The sequence below is a fragment of the Anabrus simplex genome, chromosome 14 (genome assembly GCF_040414725.1).
Source record: "Anabrus simplex isolate iqAnaSimp1 chromosome 14, ASM4041472v1, whole genome shotgun sequence".
Taxonomy (NCBI): Eukaryota; Metazoa; Arthropoda; class Insecta; order Orthoptera; family Tettigoniidae; genus Anabrus; species Anabrus simplex.
In genome coordinates this window covers 17,707,769-17,729,324 of record NC_090278.1, presented here as the reverse complement: position 1 = coordinate 17,729,324, position 21,556 = coordinate 17,707,769, and the positions used below count along the sequence as shown (strand labels likewise).

Sequence of the window (21,556 nt, the reverse complement as noted above, 5' to 3'; positions counted from 1 at the left end):
TCAAATGCAACACCTGTGAAAAATCCTATATCGGACAAACCGGTAGAAACTTAAATACCAGATACCACTAACACACTAATGCAATAAAATACAACAGGTTTTCAGCCATCGGCCAACACATGCATGATTATAACCATAATTTCACCAATATCGAACAGGACATGGACATCCTCGAATTAGCAAACAAGGGCCCTGTACTCAACATAATGGAAAATTACTACATACACCTAGACCAATACTTCAACGCCAGTCACAATCTCAATGAAATCTCAGAGAAACCCAACATACTCTTCGATCTATTCATCACTTTCCTCAGAAACAATAATGCAGCCAACCAAAACTCAATCCTAAGTCTAATCAAAGGTACTTTTCCGAGACAACTACCCTTTCTCCCGCACCCTTCAGCCCCGCCTTAAAAAGCTCCCCACCCGCACCTCACCCCAAGCCACCCCCACTCTTCCTAACCCGCACACGCCTGCCCTCCTCTCTGCCCACACTTCTCTCCCCGCCACCAATTGCACACCATCAGCTATACTACACACACCGCAGCGCGAGGTAAGCATCCTTTCACTTTATGTTAACCTTTTCCTATCTCCATTTTTTGTTTTTACCAACTTTCTCCATTTAAACAGGTCCAATTTGGTTTCCGCTAAGAACTGAGAATCAATATATCCACGCGCAGTTTCCACCTTCTCTCAACCAGAAATTCAAAAACAACTTCACGTCCAACAATCAACAACGCAACTGACCAACACAGCTTTAATACACCAAATACCTAATTTCTCCGCTTAAGTGATCAGTGTCAAGCCAACTCGACATTAAAAGAGTATCACTCTTTACTCTCCAGACTTTGTACATACTTGTATATATGTTTATATGTGTTATTTTACATTGTTTCTTTAGTACGAAGGCTACTGACATCCACGAGGTTATATTTTTACAACTCTAAGCACCCCACTAGTACTTTGTTTCCAAACTTGTTTGTATATATATTATTACTTACTGCTCACCTGTACTATACTAACATTTCTCATCTCATTACCAAACTTCACTTTATGAATTATAAAATCCATACGATTATTACAGTTAAAAATAACATGTTTTAGGATTCGACAAAATACTTATGTATGCTTTAATATGGCTGATGATGACCCCTAAGCGGGTCGAAACTAGTTCCATGTAATTTATAACATTGTAAATACATATTAGTACTGAATAGGTGGAAACCTTACTGTGTTACTATTCATATGTTATTCTCAGTTCAGTACGGACCAACAACATGAAATTCATAACCCTTGAAGATAAAGACTAATTAAGGAATGAACTTGATGGATGAAGCTGTACGTATAAACCAGCTTCGGTGGTGGGTCATGTGAAGTGAACGGAGGCGGAAAGGTTACCTAGGAGAATAATAGACTGTTATGGAGGGTAAGAGAAGTAGAGGTAGGCAAAGATGACGATGGTTAGACTCGGTTTCTAACGATTTAAAGGTAAGAGGTATAGAACTAAATGAGGCCAAGGCACTAGTTGCAAATCGAGGATTGTGGTGACATTTAGTAAATTCACAGAGGCTTGCAGACTGAACGCTGAAATGCATAACAGTCTATCATGATAATGTATTATGACCTTCCAATGACGTGCAATTACATGTCGGGGAGTCATTGGAGGTCATAAGCATGATAAATGCATGTGGACGGCATGGTGGTAAAATAACTGTTGATGTGCGGCGAATTTATATATTCGTAAGATATGAGCCGACACAACTCGCGAATTGATAGTAGATCTTATGGATGAGAATCGATAGATCAAGCTCGGAACCCCGTGGTACACATCGGACCGCGTGTAAAACCGTGTAGTCACAAGAGGGTATCAATAAATACTTGCAGTAACAGTTGAGAAGAAAATCGGCCAGACATCACATCTAGTATAACAGACATTAAGGAGGCCATGAACTGAGCCGGAATTATGCATTTAATTATCTAACAGGCGTGTGGCGTGACGTATTTCAAGTGGAAAGAACAAACAATAGTAGCGTGTGTTCCTTTGTGGATCTCTGTGATAACGTTCCTCAATGTCAAAACCAGATGTAAAGAAATCAGGATCGTAGTTATGTAGCTTATGGAAAGCAGCCTCGTTTTTTATTGAAATAATGAAGTTGGAATTTGTTTTAAATGTCGATTGTTGAAGAGTACAAAAAGGATCGTGAAGCAATAGAGAGCTCAGCCCGTATATCCGAATTAAAGCTCATAAAATTGAAGAAGTTGAGGCCTAAATACGTTAACAAACTAAGTATAGCATGGAGCGATATAAAATTTACACAGGCCAGTAATAATCTATAACAGTGGATTTAAAAAATATGTACGAATTCGATCTAACCATTCTGTTCAAGTTTCAGGTTGAACTCAAGATGTTGCCTATATTTGTGAATAAGGAAGTTCATATAGAAGAGATGTCCGAGTAAACTGGTAGGATCCTGGTGGATCCGCACTCTGCCGAGATGAATGAGATGGCTGAAGAAATAACCTGACGACCAATACCCATGGAAAAACGAAGAAGTCAGATGAGTAGTCGAACCTTGCCCTTCTTGTTTACTTGTAGATGCTTATAGTAGAAGTAGATTTTTTTTAATGTCACACAGGTGATATAAAATGAAATGACTTGAATGTTCTAACGTGCTAACGGTGTTGGTAACGTCATGTAATGCTGCTGCGTATATTAGAATATCGTTTTCCGTTGGTGAATACTAGGGTTAGGCGATCTTTCCTGCGTTGTTTTCGGTGTTTGTGGAACAGTTATAAGGCGTGTGTGATCTTGAATGCCACAGGTAAGTTTTGATGTGCTGATGTGTGAAATATTTGAAGTGGTGATCTTATGGTAATGTATAATTCCGCGGAGTTTTGTGATATGTTTAGTGGATCGACTCAGTGATGGTCGTATGAATAATAGTGAAGCTCTTCAAAGATATTTAGCTCATTTATGTAGGGGATGATGATTTCTCATTATGTGGTGGACATTGTGTAGCGTAAAATATGTAGGGTCATCTAAAGGTATAGTTAACGGTATAAGCAGAGAAAGATTTATTGAGTGGTGAATTGCGGTAGTAATTTAATTCTTTGAGATGGCCAATGGTTAGGATAATAGTATTGAGAGGTATTTCCGCCGCGTATATTTGAGTTTATTAGATGAGCGTGTTTCGTAGCGTTGTTTTGAATGCTTTTCGAAGAGTTTGGTTAGGCATGCGAGCTGACATGAGTTTAATTTGGTATCACATGGGTAGCGGAATGTATTTACGAATATACGAGTAGGATCTTCGACAAGCTACTCGAACGACTATTTGATTGTGAGATTATTGTCACCTGTACTGTAGATCCACTTGTGGTATTGCTAGATGTAGTAAGTTAGCGCTGTAGGTGTATTTTCAGCAGGATGGAATGGAGCCGATGCAACGCAGATCGTCTGGCACTTGATAGTTTGCTTATTTATGTCAGTAGATAGTACCTTTTCAGGTGCAGCCACATCACGCCGTTGGTTGGACGGAGACATGCAGTTAATTGATTATGGAGCACTGATATTATTATGTATTTGATGGATTTTCGGTTTTTATCATGCGCTGTTAGAAAATTCAAGTTATTACTCAGTTAGTTAGGTAATTATAATGAAGTAATAAGAGAAGTAGAGCAGGGAGGACAGGTTCGTCTAGTAATACGTCAGAAATGAACAAACAAGATGATCGATTTGAGACTGAAATTGCTGATTTTCCATTATATCAATTTATATTTATTTAAATGAAACAGTGTTGCGTAATGATGTGATTTTAACTTAATGACTGACAATTATTTTTCAAGATGGACTTGATTCTTTAATACGGTGCGGTTGTGATGCACAAAGTTAATATATTTTTTACGTTGCATATTCAGTTGTTCAGTTGTAGCCAGTTAATTTCATTTTATTAAAATTATTATACTTCCAATTTCTCATTGCAAATATTCATTTATGCCTAGTTTTAGTGAGCTTATTATCTTGAATCTGATGTTAGATTATTATTGGACTAGGTATTGATAGGATGTGACCGCTTCCTTTCCGAAGGGCCATGCCCTGAGTGGAAGATCATGTAAACCCCTGAATACTAGTCGAGCGAAATTATAAAATTTATTATCATCTCCGAGTTAGGCGTCCCATGAACGGTCACAGTATGTATGTATCATCATAATATTGACGGTCATGTAAAATTATGACCTTGCTGCTTAGTCTGTTGACAAATAACCCAAGTAGCAATGACAGCAAAAATATATTTTTCTGGCCTGTGTTTCAGTGTAAGGTCATTAGAAGTAATCAACAACCCCAGTACCTTATAACTACTTAAGTTGCAGTGTGAAATGGACCTGGAAGTGAACATCAAGGAGGAACCAGTCTGGCTTGAAGGAACAACAAATTCATCACTTGTAAGTCTCATTCCAGGTAACTTTATAGAGATGAGAATTTAACCCTTAGTAGCTGAATGAGTTTTGCAGGGTATAAAATACTATGTGCTTCCCCAATATTAACACTAGCAGTCACCATTTGCTGCATGGGCATCGAGGCGTGGTATGTCTCTGTTTTGTGACTTTGTCTGTGAATGGTACACCACAGCGTGCTACACAAAGCTGCCAACTCTTTGGAACTACAAACAACGGTATTGATGTACATCTAAGGATCCATCTAGTGACAAAAGCGTTGTTCATGGGACAAGTAAAGGGTTTCTGGAGGCATAAGCCCTGAAATATGGCCACCGAATGGACAATTGGCCTCTAGCATTTACTAGGGAGACGGCAGTGCATTCTATGTTTGATAGTGGCAGAAAGCTGAATTAATGTTGTGGGCATGATAGTAAGGGAACCTTGCTTAAGTATAGATAGTGAAGAAGATGTGACAGGCAGTAATTCAAGATCAAGGCATCGGGGCATTTTGTGTGCTAAGTACTCATCGAATGACTGTCTATGGTTTATTGATTACCTCTGTTGGTTATTGAAATCAATTTATGGAGAGTATGTAGGTATGTTTTTTTTATTCTGCATGGTTTGATAATGATTTTCCTATCATATGTAAGCCAATTGCAGTGCTAGTAGCTGCTGAACTCAAGGTTAATTGTAGGCGCTAGATTGAATTGAGTTATGGCTGGTTGGTCCCTGGCTCTTATAGTGAACATATTTTTCCTCCAAAAGAAAAACTAGGTGAGTTTAACTTCCTTACAGTGTTACTAATGTTAGGTGTGCACGTAGCAAAATTCTGCCTTGGCAGTTTACTGTCAGTATAGCACGTCTAAAGCAAACACTCGTATGAAGGGGGGAGAAGCAGTGAAAGATTTTTGAGAAGAAGCAAGATATTTTCATCATCTCTCCTTGCTCTGTCTGTTGCTACTGTAAACACAGTCCATTGCAATCTTCTGAATGTGTGGCTGATAGCTTAGAGGGTGACGTGATAACATGCTAATTTCATGTAGGAGAGTGATCTTCACATTAGTTCTAGAGGTATTTGAAGAAGCTGAATTATCCAAACATATATCTGTATTTATACTGGCATGAAAGTGAATTACTGAACATCAATCTGGCACTTCAGAATCATCAAAAACCTTGCTAACAATAAATGTGTGCTTGTTGAGTTCTGAGTTACAGGCAATACAAAAAAGAATGGTGTCTGAACATATCAAAGATGCAAGCACACTGCTATTCAAGATTTCTACCTTTGATATTTCTTATTATGTTCTGTGTCAACCTTGAACCTGACCTATGAACACACTCCTGATCAAGAACTATAGGTTTGATATTTCTGTGTCAAACTTATATGGATATCTAAATTATGTCATAGAAATGTACACCAATATCGTAAACTGTTAGCGAGTGTGTTTAGGTTGGGGTTGCATTATTCTGTAAGTTTTACTGTGAGAATCCAAATTACTTTGGTTAGGGGTCGCAATTCTTCTACTTTCCCCCTTTGGTTGTAAAAGAAGATGGTTGACCTGTTACACCATTTTTTTTAAACAGTAATATCCTCCAACACTACTGCATCACCATTAGCTCCACATGTTAAAAATTATTACTCCTTTGTTAATTGTTAATTTTTGGTCAATGTATTTTGAGACTGAATACACCAGTCTGCTAAACAGAGTGACAGTACAGGTGTGATTACTCTGTGTTACCCTCACATCCACAATCTGCTGGAAGATATGTGTGATGTGTGTTAAAAGAAGAGAAAATTTGCCTATAGGATAGGAGATAATAGATCAAATTCTGCAACGTAAATTCTCTCAAAAAATGTATTTTGCTCAGATGTTGTATTCATTTAGAAAGGCTCATTTTATTCCTCAAATACAGGTCAATATCTATATTGCATAGAGATCCATGTCTAAAGGCTCTAGAATGCATGATTTCTGAGAACATTCTTTTAATATGCCCCTCCTTAGTGGGCCCCAGGACTTCAAGGTTTATGGCACATTAATAATTAACTTTTCTCTGCTCTTTGTCATTCTTTCTCTCTACATTGTCGAACACACTACAATTCCAATATAAATTGTAACACTATTTCAGGACTCTGGTCATTGAGAGGCAAATGGAAAGTTTTGGTTATAGTGGGCTCTGCGATATTGAGGACATAAGGCACATTAAAACTGAACTTTTCTTTCCTCTTTGACATTCTTTCCCCCCTCCATCTTGTAACATAAAAACTTTCCAGTCTGTCAAACACACAACAATTTTAACATAAATTATAACACTATAAGCATAGCTGTAAAAATTACACACTATTATACAAAGAATGGCATGTGTCAATCTACAGGAAGATCATCAGATGCTATCAAATCACTTAAAACATGAATATATATGCACAGTTTTGTTTACATTGTGTAAACTCATCAATGATAGAGAGTTTAGTGGTAATATGAACCAGTATTGACTAAGAATACTCTTACAAGTATTAACATAACAGAAAAACTTCTGTGCTTATCTAGCCTGCTGATGCTAAGTCCCTTGTCACCAAATCCTATTTCAGGACTGTGGTTGTGTAGAGGCAAATGGAATGTTTTGGGTACAGTGAGCTCTGGGTTTATTGAGGACGTAAGGCACATTAAAACTGAACTTTTCTTTCCTCTTTGACATTCTTTCCCCCTGCATCTTTTAACATAAATCTTTCCAGCCTGCCAAACACACAACAATTTTAACGTAAATTATAGCACTATAATAATATACCTGTAACCAAGTACACACTATTATACAAAGAATGACATCTATCATTCTACAGGAACATCCTCATATTCTAACAAATCACTTAAAACATGCGTATGTATGTACAGTATAGTTTATGTTGCATAAATTTGTCAATGATAGAGGGGTTAGTGATAGTATGAACCAGTATTGACATAGAATACTTTTACAAGTATTAATATAACTAGAAAACTTCTGTGCTTATATAGACTACCAATACTAAGTCCATTGTCACCAAATACTCTGTCAGGACTGTGACCCTGTAGAGGCAAATGCAAAGTTTTGGGTATGGCATACTGCTCGTGGAGAGGGGAGGGGAAGCTTGGGAGGGGCGTGTGAAGTTGGGAGGGTAAAATAGGTCAGAGGAAGTGGAGTGATGTGGAACATTCTATTAACACTGGAGAGTGGAGAGAATATTAATAACCTCCTTCATGATGTAATCTACTTTTATATAATATGGATGAATGTGAATTAATTGATTTTAGTCAAATAAAGTATGGAATTTAAATGGAGAATATTTATTGGATATTATTATGGTAATTGCTAATTTAATGAGCGAGTTTTGTCCAGATATTATGTGGGTTGACCAAAGAGTGCAGAATTTTTAGGTGTGTACGCTCATTTAAGTTTGTTACATTAGTTTTTTTGCGTTGTAAATGTTGATGTCTTCCTGTAGATTTACAGATTTACCTTTTTTCGATGTGTAAAATTTTTAGAACTGTGTTGATGTCTGTGAAATGGTGTGAACTTAGGTATATGTGCTCCCCGAAGGCTGAATGCCGATTATATCTGATTGTGTTTTTGTGTTCATTGTAGCTTGTGTGGAAGTTACTTTTCGCTTGACCTATCTATATATGAGGCATTACTGTTAGGTTCTGGGTACTTGAGTCCTGATTTTGAGAAAGGGTCTTTTTTGTTTAGGTTGCACTTGCTGATGTGTCTCTGTAGTGTGTTGTTCATTCTAAAGGGTACTTTTAATCGTAGTTTCTTGAAAATATTAACTACTTTGTGTGTGTGGTTCTCAAGTATGTTAACAAGAACACATTAAAAGTACCTGATGTTTTCAAGAAACAAGTAGCGTTTAGAACAAACAGTACAGTGCAGAGACGAGTGCAACCTAAACATATAATGCCCTTTCTCAAAGTCAGGAATCTCTGAACTCAAGTGCCAAGATCTTAACTGCAATGCCACATATGTATGTAAATAACCCATAATATCCACACAAGATATAAAGAACTCAAAAATCATGGTCAGGTATAATTGGCATTCAGCCTTAGGGGAGCACATGCACGACAGTTCAAATCATTTCACAGACATCAACACAGATCTAAAAATTTTACACAAAAGTATAAAAGTAAATCTTTGAATATAAAGCAGGCAATGGAAACCTACATCACAAAACATGCTAATGTAACCAGCCTAAATAACTATACACACTTAAAGAATTCCCCATTCTCTGTTCTACTCACATAATATCTGGACAACACTTACTCATTAAATTAGCATTTATAATAATAATATCCAATAGGTATTCTCTACTTCAATTCCATACTTTATTTACCTAAAATAATTAACTTGCAATGATCCATATTACATAAAATTACTTCATAACATGAGGTGGGTTAATAACCTTCTCCCCCCTCTCCATAACACTCCATTCGCTCTATGCTATTTCCCCCTCTCCTCTCCATGGTACCCTGTACTGCCCCCCTTTTTACCTGGCTAACCCAGCCACTGAGCGAGAGATCCCAAGGGGGGAATGTTCGTTCAAAGTCTGACCGAATTTTAGAGGCAATGAAGGGATTGACGACCAAGCAAAAAGTAGATAATTTAAAACCACATTTCTGACATTTATTCAATATAAGCATTTGCAGAAAAACACAAATATATTCTTGCTGTGCAAAAATTTCAATTGTTACTTCATGTTGTCGAATTTCCTCCAGTAGTGAGTGTACAAAATTAAATTAATATTCATCGATGTAGACGAAAGTTGGGCTCTGAAAAATTACAAACTCAAATTAGGCCTTCAATGGCTTCAAAATTGAAATAAAAAATGTGACAGCCTCTCCTAATACACAGTAACATTTGCAAATACTGGCATATAGCCTTCTCTCATTATCACAATAGCAAAAATTAACTCAAAAATCCCACTTGTCTGATTGAAGTCAATTAATAATTTTTTACATTATTCCTAGGTAGGTAATGATACTTTATGCAATTCATGAAAATCCTCCTATCAATCATGAGTCTTATTTCAATGGCACAATTAATTAATTAACATTGGTGTTGATTGCCATCGAATTATTTAATTATATTTTCCATTCAATAATAACACTATCGTGTTCACATAAGCTAATGTATTCCACCTATTGAATTCTTAATTCAGTCATGACTCATCTGGTAGTCTAATTAATTTATTATTATCTCCTTGTTTTACGTGTTAGATATGCAGTCTAGTACAAATTAATTTTTATCTGCTTGGTATTTGAAATGTTTCCCTTTGCCGTTTTTTTAACTATATGATCTCTCCTCTGAATCAAATTTAAAAGAAAAGAAATCTAAATCTAGTCTTTACAATGTAATAATCTCAATAATATTTCCCTAAGCTCTTCCACTGAACCAACACTTTGACAAAAAAAAAAAAAAATTGCATTTGCCTCTACATGATCACAGTCCTGAAAGAGTCTTTGGTGTCAACAAACTTGGCATCGGCAGTCTAGATAATACAGATTTTTTTGTTATATTAATATTTGTAAAAATATTATTTGTTAATACTGGTTCATATTATCACTAACTTCTCTATCATTGGTATGTGCAAATTAAACAATGCTGCACATATATATGCATGTTTTAAGTGATTTGATAGAATCTGAGGATGTTCCTGTAGAACGATACATGTCATTCTATGTATAACAGTTTGAATTTTTAACAGGTATATTTATAGTGTTAAAAATTATGTTAAAAAGTTTGTGTGTTTGGCAGACCTCAAAGTTTTTATGTTACTTTTAACTAAGTCTACAATCGAAAGTATGGCTTCATTCTTAACAAACTCTCCTTTTGTGCATCGTTTTTTCTCCCTTTCTTTAGTTTGGCTACTTTTCGCTTTCTTCTATATTGAGGTAGGTATATTCTAGAGTTTTATACTCTGATTAATTTTTATTGGGATATTAACTTCTATTGGTATATAAGCTTTTGATCACAGTCCCTCTCAAACCCCTTTAGTGCCAACGGGCTTTTATGAGTCCAGGTGAGAAATTGTAAGGTCTTGTAGTAGATCACGAAAGAGCTTCTGGAACTGCAGATGTACATTCCAACAAGGATCGTTCAGCACTGATGGTGATCTCATCCCCAAAGTTCTTTACAGCACACCACATAACATCCTTGTAGAAAAAAATGTTTCATTTGTAGTTGCTGTGTGTTCGATGTACATCACACCCTTCCCTCGTATATGACTGATAAGCTTGCTTCTTTCATGTTTGTTTTTTATTTTTATACTTGGAAGCATTGAAATATGATGTTTGAAACAGAAATGTCACAATGCAGTATGTAGCCCCTGTGAGCTCTAAAAAAGCAGAGTAGAGATTGTGATTAAAATATTTCAAGAGATTTTAATCTGTCTTTAAACAACTTTATTCTTATTTCTCATTATGTGACAAAATATTTAGAACTGTCTTAACAATTGGAAGTGTTCAAACAACCTCTATGATTCGTTTGATAGAATTGGACATATGAAAACAGTCAGCAAGATTTAATTTGTATGTCTATGGCAGCTTCCTTCCAAAATTCTGTCTGAGGTGGTGCCAATTCCATCTCTGGTTTGATATCTTCTGATATAGTTAGAAAATGTTTCTCACTTTATATTTGGTTCTCAGTCTCATCCTTTCTCTGACATTAGGTGTGAGCGAGGGTAGTAACGCCATTCTCTTTACAACCTTTGGTTTTAACAATCCTCTGCTGGTAGGAATGTTCCTTATACAATAGTGAAATTTTGAAACTAACTGCAATACTGGGAAGTAACATATTATCATGCTCTTTTGTTGGTGACAATATTTGTAGATGTGTGTTATGTGCATTCATAATATATCTTTTTTTTCCACAGGAAGATATTGAACACTCATCAGAAGTGATACCCCTGAAGGAAGAAGTTAAATCAGAGTTAACAGAGCCAGAACCAACACATGAAGACTCGCTTCAGGTAATGTACATAATTTGATAAGCCGTCATCATGTAATGAGAATAGTTATAACATGCCTCGACAGTTGTCAATTGTTGACCCTTCATTTTAATGCATACATTATAATTTATAGTCCTACGGAAAATGCAGTTTTCTCTGAGATACACTGTTTTCTTACCTAATTTGCACTTATCCTTCAAGTTGTTCTGCAATCTTGGGCTATGCATTGTGTAGCAGTTAAGAATGCTCCAAAGACCTCTTCTGTATATCATTTGGGGGCTGGTATCACTGCTACTAATACTTTTGACTTCGTAAATATTTTCGAACACAGAATTACTATAAGATATATTCTCTTGTTACTGTTCCTGGGTATTTTACTTGTTGCTTCCAAATGAAACGCAATCTTATTGATTATATTAATTATTGTTCTTTAGATACTACAATTGTTTTTGTATACAAGTTGCAGATATTATGCTTGCTTACTGTGAGTGTTCACTTATATACTACACACATTGTAGCATCTTGTGCCAAGTGAAAAACATTCTTGTTCTTCCTAATGTGGTTTGTTGTGTTACTAGTCTGTTGTGACTTATAATATTACTTAAACTTGCAATGCATTAACAGGCCCTTCAAAAGCGATCTTGCTTTCTGTTCCATATTTTGTAAGGGACAGTGTTTGTGAATAGGCCTTGTATGTTCACTGTTACTCACCTGAACTTTTGTCACATGGATTAATCCGTCACTACCAGAATACACATTTGATCATTACCATCGTCCACTGCATAGCATGTGTGTCGTCTTCCTTCAGTCTGACTATGTGGCTATTTCATTGCCCATTTATTGAGATATTCAGTTGATGATCTCTTTCAGAAATTCTGGGTTAGCTGCTGAATATATAGTCATCTGGGTACTGGGAAAGGAAATACAGTCGTGATCAGGGAGTGTAGTAATTGGCTCTCCTATAAGTAAATAGTTTATATTTATGTAAGTAGTGTCAAAATGGTCCTTATTTAACTTTAGTGAGAGACGTGATTATGTGTTGAAAGACTGGTCAATTCTCTGTTGGTGAAGCAATAAGAATCCATCACTCTTCTGAGGAGATATATCACACTCCTGACTGCTGCATCCTAGATTCCACCCTGGTGTGATGTTGCAGGAGGGTTGAAATGCCCCATCAGTCTCATGTCTACAGTTTCATTGAAGAGTTTGTTTTTCTTCGGGTTGTTTTGCAAAAGGCCTTGATTTCTTTCGCTGCTCCAAAGAAGTTCATGCCATTATCATTGTAAATTTTCAGCAGTTGACCTGTATGAGAACTAAATCAACAAGGAGAGGCAAGAAATGTAGTTGTGTTGAGGTCAGATATCACGTCCATGTAGGGAGACTTGGTAGGTAGGCAGTCTGGTCTTGTTCGATCTGACACTAATTTTTATGAGAATTGAGCCAGCAGAGTTTATTCTAGTTTTATGGAATGGGTACAATAGGGACACTTGCACCCTTGTTGAATTTCGCACTGCATTCATGTTACAACACTTAAGATGTGCATGAATGTTTTCTTTTTCACCATCCCTCTTGATGATGGGATCCAAAACTTGTCTCTCAGAGTTGTGATGAAGAGTTGAGTGCCAGGATGAAGCAGTCGAAGGTGTTCCGCCATCATAATTAGATTTATGAGATGGTGATGATATGGATACAGAATGATCTAATGTTTCCACTCTACTAGAATTAGGATATTGTGCAGTCGTCCATCAACATGAAGATTGCCTTCTTGATCTATGAATGGGTTTATGGTCTTAATATGAGTTATAGTTTCCTATAGAATATTAACACAACTTTAGAGTGCAGGGTTCAACTCCAGTATGTCCATTGGATTTGAATTTCACTCCGTGGATTCTTTACACTAATTTGAGATAAATCATAAACAATATGCAGTTACTCTCTGTACCTTGTTTAACATGTAGAGTGCCAGACTGAAATTCATGGGATTTCCATCTAGTGCCATGGGCTGATTACATTGAGTTACTCCCTGTTGCATGTATGAAGAATGAGATTTCCACCTAATTAATACTTCATTACAAAATGTTTAAAGTTATCTACATTGAAACAGGACCGGTTTCGACCTGTAAAAAGGTCATCATCAGCTGTTGGTGAATCTGCTTAATAGCGATTGTACATAAAACATTACTAAAACTAATTTAACAAGAATGCCGTTTTATGTACAATCGCTATTAAGCAGGTTCACCAACAGCTGATGATGACCTTTTTACAGGTCGAAACCGGTACTGTTTCAATGTAGATAACTTTAAACATTTTGTAATAAAAGATTGATTAGGTTGAAATTTCATTGTTCATACTTGCATTCTTAATTCATCAATACGGACAATGAAGCTGATAGATTATAGTTACTCCCTGTTGCCAAAATTTTCGTAGGCTTAACCAAGCAAGTGATCACTGAAATGAGGATATATTTATGATATATTCAGTTAACTTCTTATGTACATTAGGCCTTGTATTGCAAACCCGTATGGCATCATATGTGTCATTTTGAATTATATACATACACGCTTCCCCATATGGAGTAGCACTTTAGTTAATGTCCCAACATTCAACCATACTTACCTTTTCCTTTGCAGTGATGCGTTACTTATTGTTGATTACGAGAGACATGTTAGCTTATATATATTTATTGAACGAATCAACGACTTCCCGCAATTACGGGTTGCCACAATGGACAAAGTAAAGCATATCAGGATAGAGAAAGTTTTTATCATATAGAAATATAGTGATAATAAGGATTTCTTAGATTATGGAGGTCCGAACAGGTGAGATTTCAGGATTTGTACTGATCCACGTATGGTGGTGGTAACTATTCTTTCAATGCTGTTGATGGGCAGGTCGAACTTTTTCCAGAATTCTACGAACAAGGCAGGTATTGTGCCACGAGCGCCAATCATTAGGCCGATAATCTCTACTTCATTCAGCTGGTATTTATTTTTGTAGAACGGAATGCTGGGCGCGTAGATGTTCTGTTTTTCAAGATGAACTTCACTAGACTGGCCGACATGGTGCTCGAATCGGATAGTCGGATCGATAATGAAGCCTTTCGTGTCGTTATCTTTAAAGGCAATTATGTCAATTCGTCTTGTGCTCCCTGTCGTAGACAAACCGTGGACTTCTTCATATACACGGAAGTTTTTGCTACGGAGTTCTTCTGCAATCAGTGATCTTATCTTGTGGTGACGTGAGTTTCTCAGTACTTCGCCGTAGGGGCAAGAACCCAGGACGTGAGCCAGTGTTTCTTTCTCTCTGACGCATCTGCGACAGAGGTTTCCGTCCTGAGTTCTGCCCGGGATAGTTCGTACTGCAGAAACATTCGATGTCATCTTGATTGCCTCTCGCCATTCGCTACAAGAAAGTCCCTGGTGATGCCTAATCCAATTATTGGCCGGTGTGTACTCTTTATACAACTCTACACCGATCCCCTTCTGAGGCAAAGAGCACCAAGTTGCCATTTCACGACTTCTTAGTTCTTGGCGGATTTTTCTTGGATTTGGAAGGTCACTGCCTTTATTGGAGAATCGGTTAATATCTGTGATGTTGAGGGCCTGTAGACAATGCGTCGTTTCGGATGTCAGATCACGCATCTTTAAAACGTAGCTATTGCTGGCTCGGCGAAGAGCGTTGCATGCGCTTATTTGTTACAGGTGTACTTCCCAGGTTGCTTTGAAAAGTCCGAGGCCTTTGAATCTTAAATCAGAATACAGAGAACTATCGGGTGTATCCGTGGGTAACTGCAAAATTTCCTTTAGGGAGCTCTTTACCATTTTGTCGGCGGTTTTCAGGAAGCTAAGCGGTACTTGTCTAATTTCAGCGGTCTGAAAAGCATACACGAGAGTGGGACTGACTGCTTTGTTCAAAACAGTGAACTTTTGATCTGCCTTTAACAAAGGTGAGGCTGTAAGAGCATCTAACTTCTTGTGCAAGGTTTTTAAAGAAGTGTTTGCATCAAAGGTGAGTGTTTCGTTAAAAGTGACACCAAGATATCGAATTTCTTCTCTTTCTTTAACAGTACTGACCTTAAAATTGTCATGAATATCGAGCACTCCGTCCACGAGTTTCCCCTTTTCAATACATATGCCCACACATTTGTTGGCATTTATCTGTAGACCTATTTCCTGGAACAACGTGATAGCGATGCGTGTCAACTCAAGAGCCGCTTCCTTATTTTTGCCAACAATAACTGTGTCATCGGCGAAACCTATAATACTAAGAGGGGGCAATTCTGCAGAAACTGATTTGCCATATGCTTGTAGTTAAAAGAAATAAGTTTCATAATGATAGATCCGTATTGAACTGTGATTACAATAGAGTAAAATAATATATTATTATTGGTCCACCTTTTCAATACAAAATGAAAATTACATAGGGACTAGTTTCGACCTAGTAATAGGTCATCATCAGCCTGAAGTAAGTCAAAGATTGAAGAAAACATAAACAATGTAAACACAAGTACAGTCTCTTTAAAGGTACATACCAAGTGGGAAGTTGAGTAGAGATATATTAAAAATAATAACTCATCCAAATTGACGAAGCACTGAGCGGAATTTATGTAAAGTTCGGTGCGCCGTATATTATAAAAGACCACTGTGCACTAAATGATGCAATAAAGAAGAATAGTAGGTTGAATGCTGGCTTCTTCTTAGCTGTTGTATAATCGAAGAAATTTACGTCGTGTTTTATAAGGTATTGATAGACGTCAAAATACATGGATGTTGGAAGGCTCTTCAGTTTTTTTTTGAACATGGCAATAGTTGCGTGTGGAGGCTTAGGAAACCAGAGAAGCGTTATATTATGTTAAAAAATAGAGATCCTTAAAAAAGTCCCGTGCGTTGTATAAATTGTGGAAATGGAAATCGAAAAAACTTGGTTCTTAAGCGATAATGTTGTTCATTCAGAGATCGATTGAAAATAAAGAATCGTAACATAGTCTTCTCAAGATGTTCATAAACCAGAATTAATAGACGATGCGAAGTATGATGCTAGGAGAAAGCTCTTCTGCTTCTGGAATCTTGAAGGACGATGGATGTTTCACGAGGTGGAGCAACATATATGGAGTTAAATAAAGGTGGAAATAAATTCGCAGGTCAATGCAGACCATAAATTTGATTCTGAATAAAAGACAGTAAGATTTATTTTTTGAAATATGTCAAAAGGAAAACTCAAGCGTGATGTGATGAGCTGAAGAGAGAAACGGAGGTAGGAAAGGATCAAAGGAAATTTTGAGGAGGTGAGGGAAGAAAAATGAAGGCAGGAGAAGAATATATATATATATTTTTTTATTTTTTATTTTTTATTATTTTTTATATTTTATTTTTTAGCTGAAGAGTGAAACGGAGGTAGGTAAGGATCAACGGATTTTTTTTTATATATCTGAAGAGAGAAACGAAGGTAGGTAAGGATCAAAGGATTTTTTTTTATTTAGCTGAAGAGAGAAACGAAGGTAGGTAAGGATCAAAGGATTTTTTTTTGAGGTGAAGGAAGGAAAATAAAGGTCTGAGAATTTTTTTTTGAGGTGAAGGAAGGAAAATAAAGGTCTGAGAATTTTTTTTTTTAAGGTGGGGCTGAGGGATGTGGGAATATGGAAGAATGATTAAGAAAAGTGCTAAAAATAGAATGAACAATCGGACCTTTAATATTAGATTTTGATTGTCTGAAAAGTTGAATTAGCAGGTCAAAAAGAATGTTTGATTTTTCGGAAATGTCATTGAGATTGAAATTGGGATTGAAATATTGGTCTAAATTTATAAAGCAATTCTCTGTTATGTTAAGGAGGGGTCCTTTATTCATAATTTTGAGAATTGTCATATCTTGTTTAATGTCGGTAAATTTATGATTACAATCATTCATGTGCTGACCAACTGCAGAAAATTTATTGTGTTTTTGGGCATTGACATGTTCAAGGTATCGTATTTTAAAGTTTCTTCCTGTTTGTCCGATATAAGAAGAATTGCAGCTGTTGCATTTGAACCTATATACACCAGATTTTGAAAAAGGGTCAGTTCTATTAATAGATGATGAGTTGTGTAAGACATTAGCGTTATTATTGTTGGTTTTGAAGGAGATTTTAACATCATGTTTTTTAAAAACGTTAGTGACCTTGTAAATATCTTTATTGAATGTGAAGGTAGAAAATGAAGAAATTTTTGGTTTTTCTTTTTTCAGAGTGGTTAAAGGACGATGTTTGTATTTATTGATAATACTTTCAATGAAAGAACTATTGTAACCATTGAGTTTTGCGATCATACGGATATTGTTCAATTCTTTTTTAAGATCACATTCTGACATTGGGACCGTATAGGCTCGATGAACCATACTATTATAAGCAGCTCTTTTATGGATTTGTGGATGATAGGAAACTTGATGAATAGTGGAAGATGTTTGGGTAGGCTTTCTGAAGATGTTGAATTTTAAGGAATATAGATGCCTAATGATGGTTAAGTCTAAAAAATTTATTCTTTGTTCAGATTCAGATTCGAGCGTAAATTTTATGTGTGGGTCGATATTATTAAGGCTGATAAGAGTAGAAGCTGCGTCTGTTGTGCTTTCATCTAGAATAACCAAAGTATCATCAACATATCTAGCCCAAAAAAGAATATTAATGAAGTTATTATTATTATCAATTTTAGTATGTTCTAAAAATCTAAGTAGATTTCAGCTAGGATGCCCGAAGCCGGCGATCCCATGGCCAAACCTTCCTGCTGGTAGATAATACCATCGAAAGTGAAATAGTTATTGTTTAAAACCAATTTCAGGATAGACATAAAGTCTTGTATTTCTAAAGCACTTAGGTGACTGTATTTGCCTAAATTGTTTTCAATTATAGGGTATAATTTAGAGGTTTGAATACTAGGATACATATTAACAACGTCAAAAGAGTGAAGGGAATGGTTAGGTTGGATATGAAAGTTATTAAGATTCTCGATCAATTCTGTAGTATTTTTAATAGATTTGTTAGACAAAAAATGATAATATCTTCTTAGAAACTTTTGAATGAATTGAGAAGCATTATAAAGAGGACTTGGTCTGTAATTGATGATCGGGCGGATAGGGATGCCGGGTTTGTGTATCTTAGGAAGGGCTTTAGCGGTTGGAAGACTTGGATTCATGCTAATAAATTTAGTTTTTTCTTGTTCAGTTAAAAGGAATGAAGTATTTTTAAGAGTTTGTTTAAGAAGGCGTTGGATTTTTTGAGTAGGGTCTTTTTTAACAACAGTGAACGAACTATCAGAAAAGAATTGTTTAGTCTTATGAATATAATTGTTTCTTTCCATTATAACAGTGGTATTGCCTTTATCGGCCTTAGTGACAATAAGATTATTATCAGAAATCTTCTTTTTGAGAGCGCGTAATCACTTCTGATCAATGAATGATTCTTTAATGTCGCTAGGGATGTTGGAGTTCGTACTTGAGTTAAGAATGTCGTTAATTTTACGTTTAACTTCGAACCTAACTTCATCCTGTTTTTCGAGAGGTAATTTACTGATGGCTAGTTCAGATTCTAAGATCATAGTAGTAGAGCTGTCAAGTTTATTAAGATTAGGCCAATTATGATTAGGACCTTTGGCTAAAATTGAATTATCGTCATCATTCAGAGGAACATTGGATAAATTAATAATTGGTGGATGAAATTGAATCGTTGTGCTAGAGGAATTTCTATTATTAGTAGCAAGGGTGTTATTAGATTTAGAACCTTTTAGTATACTAAGTTTCTTATCTAAGGTTTTCTGTTTCTTAGCTAATATGTTGAAAAGTCTATTATCAATTAGAGATTGAAATAAATTCCATTGAACACTTGAAAGTGAATTTGCAGCTACGAGGTGAGTTTCATATAATCTATGATTTAAGAAAGATTTTTTCTTGTATAGGAATTTAATTTCTTCTTTTAGCCAAATTTTGTTCGTTTTAATTTGGGTCTTAGCAATGTGAGGCGAAGGTCGAAATCTTTTTAAGTTGCCTTTGAGAAAATTAGGTGTCAAATTATACGTAATACATTGTTTAAGAAACTCGATATCCTTGCCTAATTTGGCTATTTTAACTTTTAAACCTAAGTATAAATAGGCTTTACGTTTTGCCTGGTTGGCTAAGTAATTAAAAGAAATAAGTTTCATAATGATAGATCCGTATTGAACTGTGATTACAATAGAGTAAAATAATATATTATTATTGGTCCACCTTTTCAATACAAAATGAAAATTACATAGGGACTAGTTTCGACCTAGTAATAGGTCATCATCAGCCTGAAGTAAGTCAAAGATCGAAGAAAACATAAACAATGTAAACACAAGTACAGTCTCTTTAAAGGTACATACCAAGTGGGAAGTTGAGTAGAGATATATTAAAAATAATAACTCATCCAAATTGACGTCGTCCTTTAACCACTCTGAAAAAAGAAAAACCAAAAATTTCTTCATTTTCTACCTTCACGTTCAATAAAGATATTTACAAGGTTACTAACGTTTTTAAAAAACATGATGTTAAAATCTCCTTCAAAACCAACAATAATAACGCTAATGTCTTACACAACTCATCATCTATTAATAGAACTGACCCTTTTTCAAAATCTGGTGTATATAGGTTCAAATGCAACAGCTGCAATTCTTCTTATATCGGACAAACAGGAAGAAACTTTAAAATACGATACCTTGAACATGTCAATGCCCAAAAACACAATAAATTTTCTGCAGTTGGTCAGCACATGAATGATTGTAATCATAAATTTACTGACATTAAACAAGATATGACAATTCTCAAAATTATGAATAAAGGACCCCTCCTTAACATAACAGAGAATTGCTTTATAAATTTAGACCAATATTTCAATCCCAATTTCAATCTCAATGACATTTCCGAAAAATCAAACATTCTTTTTGACCTGCTAATTCAACTTTTCAGACAATCAAAATCTAATATTAAAGGTCCGATTGTTCATTCTATTTTTAGCACTTTTCTTAATCATTCTTCCATATTCCCACATCCCTCAGCCCCACCTTAAAAAAAAAATTCTCAGACCTTTATTTTCCTTCCTTCACCTCAAAAAAAAATTCTCAGACCTTTATTTTCCTTCCTTCACCTCAAAAAAAAATCCTTTGATCCTTACCTACCTTCGTTTCTCTCTTCAGCTAAATAAAAAAATCCTTTGATCCTTACCTACCTTCGTTTCTCTCTTCAGATAAAAAAAAATTCCGTTGATCCTTTCCTACCTCCGTTTCTCTCTTCAGCTCATCACATCATGCTTGAGTTTTCCTTTTGACATATTTAAAAAAAAATCTTACTGTCTTTTATTCAGAATCAAATTTATGGTCCGCATTGAACTGCGAATTTATTTCCACCTTTATTTAACTCCATATATGTTGCTCCACCTCGTGAAACATCCATCGTCCTTCAAGATTGCAGAAGCAGAAGAGCTTTCTCCTAGCATCATACTTCGCATCGTCTATTAATTCTGGTTTATGAACATCTTGAGAAGACTATGTTACGATTCTTTATTTTCAATCGATCTCTGAATGAACAACATTATCGCTTAAGAACCAAGTTTTTTCGATTTCCATTTCCACAATTTATACAACGCACGGGACTTTTTTAAGGATCTCTATTTTTTAACATAATATAACGCTTCTCTGGTTTCCTAAGCCTCCACACGCAACTATTGCCATGTTCAAAAAAAAAAAAAACTGAAGAGCCTTCCAACATCCATGTATTTTGACGTCTATCAATACCTTATAAAACACGACGTAAATTTCTTCGATTATACAACAGCTAAGAAGCCAGCATTCAACCTACTATTCTTCTTTATTGCATCATTTAGTGCACAGTGGTCTTTTATAATATACGGCGCACCGAACTTTACATAAATTCCGCTCAGTGCTTCGTCAATTTGGATGAGTTATTATTTTTAATATATCTCTACTCAACTTCCCACTTGGTATGTACCTTTAAAGAGACTGTACTTGTGTTTACATTGTTTATGTTTTCTTCGATCTTTGACTTACTTCAGGCTGATGATGACCTATTACTAGGTCGAAACTAGTCCCTATGTAATTTTCATTTTGTATTGAAAAGGTGGACCAATAATAATATATTATTTTACTCT

The 21,556-nt window shown here is 35.7% G+C and overlaps 1 protein-coding gene across 1 annotated transcript in view; it reads left to right on the top strand.

The window, feature by feature from the left end:
* LOC137502976 (uncharacterized) overlaps window positions 1-21,556 on the top strand; it is a 64,518-nt gene that overhangs the window by 3,592 nt on the left and 39,370 nt on the right. The window contains exons 2-3 of the mRNA XM_068230258.1: window positions 4,313-4,442; window positions 11,335-11,430. Of these exons, the coding sequence (XP_068086359.1) occupies window positions 4,377-4,442; window positions 11,335-11,430 (162 nt within the window). The 5' untranslated portion in view covers window positions 4,313-4,376. The remainder of the gene's footprint in view (window positions 1-4,312; window positions 4,443-11,334; window positions 11,431-21,556) is intronic.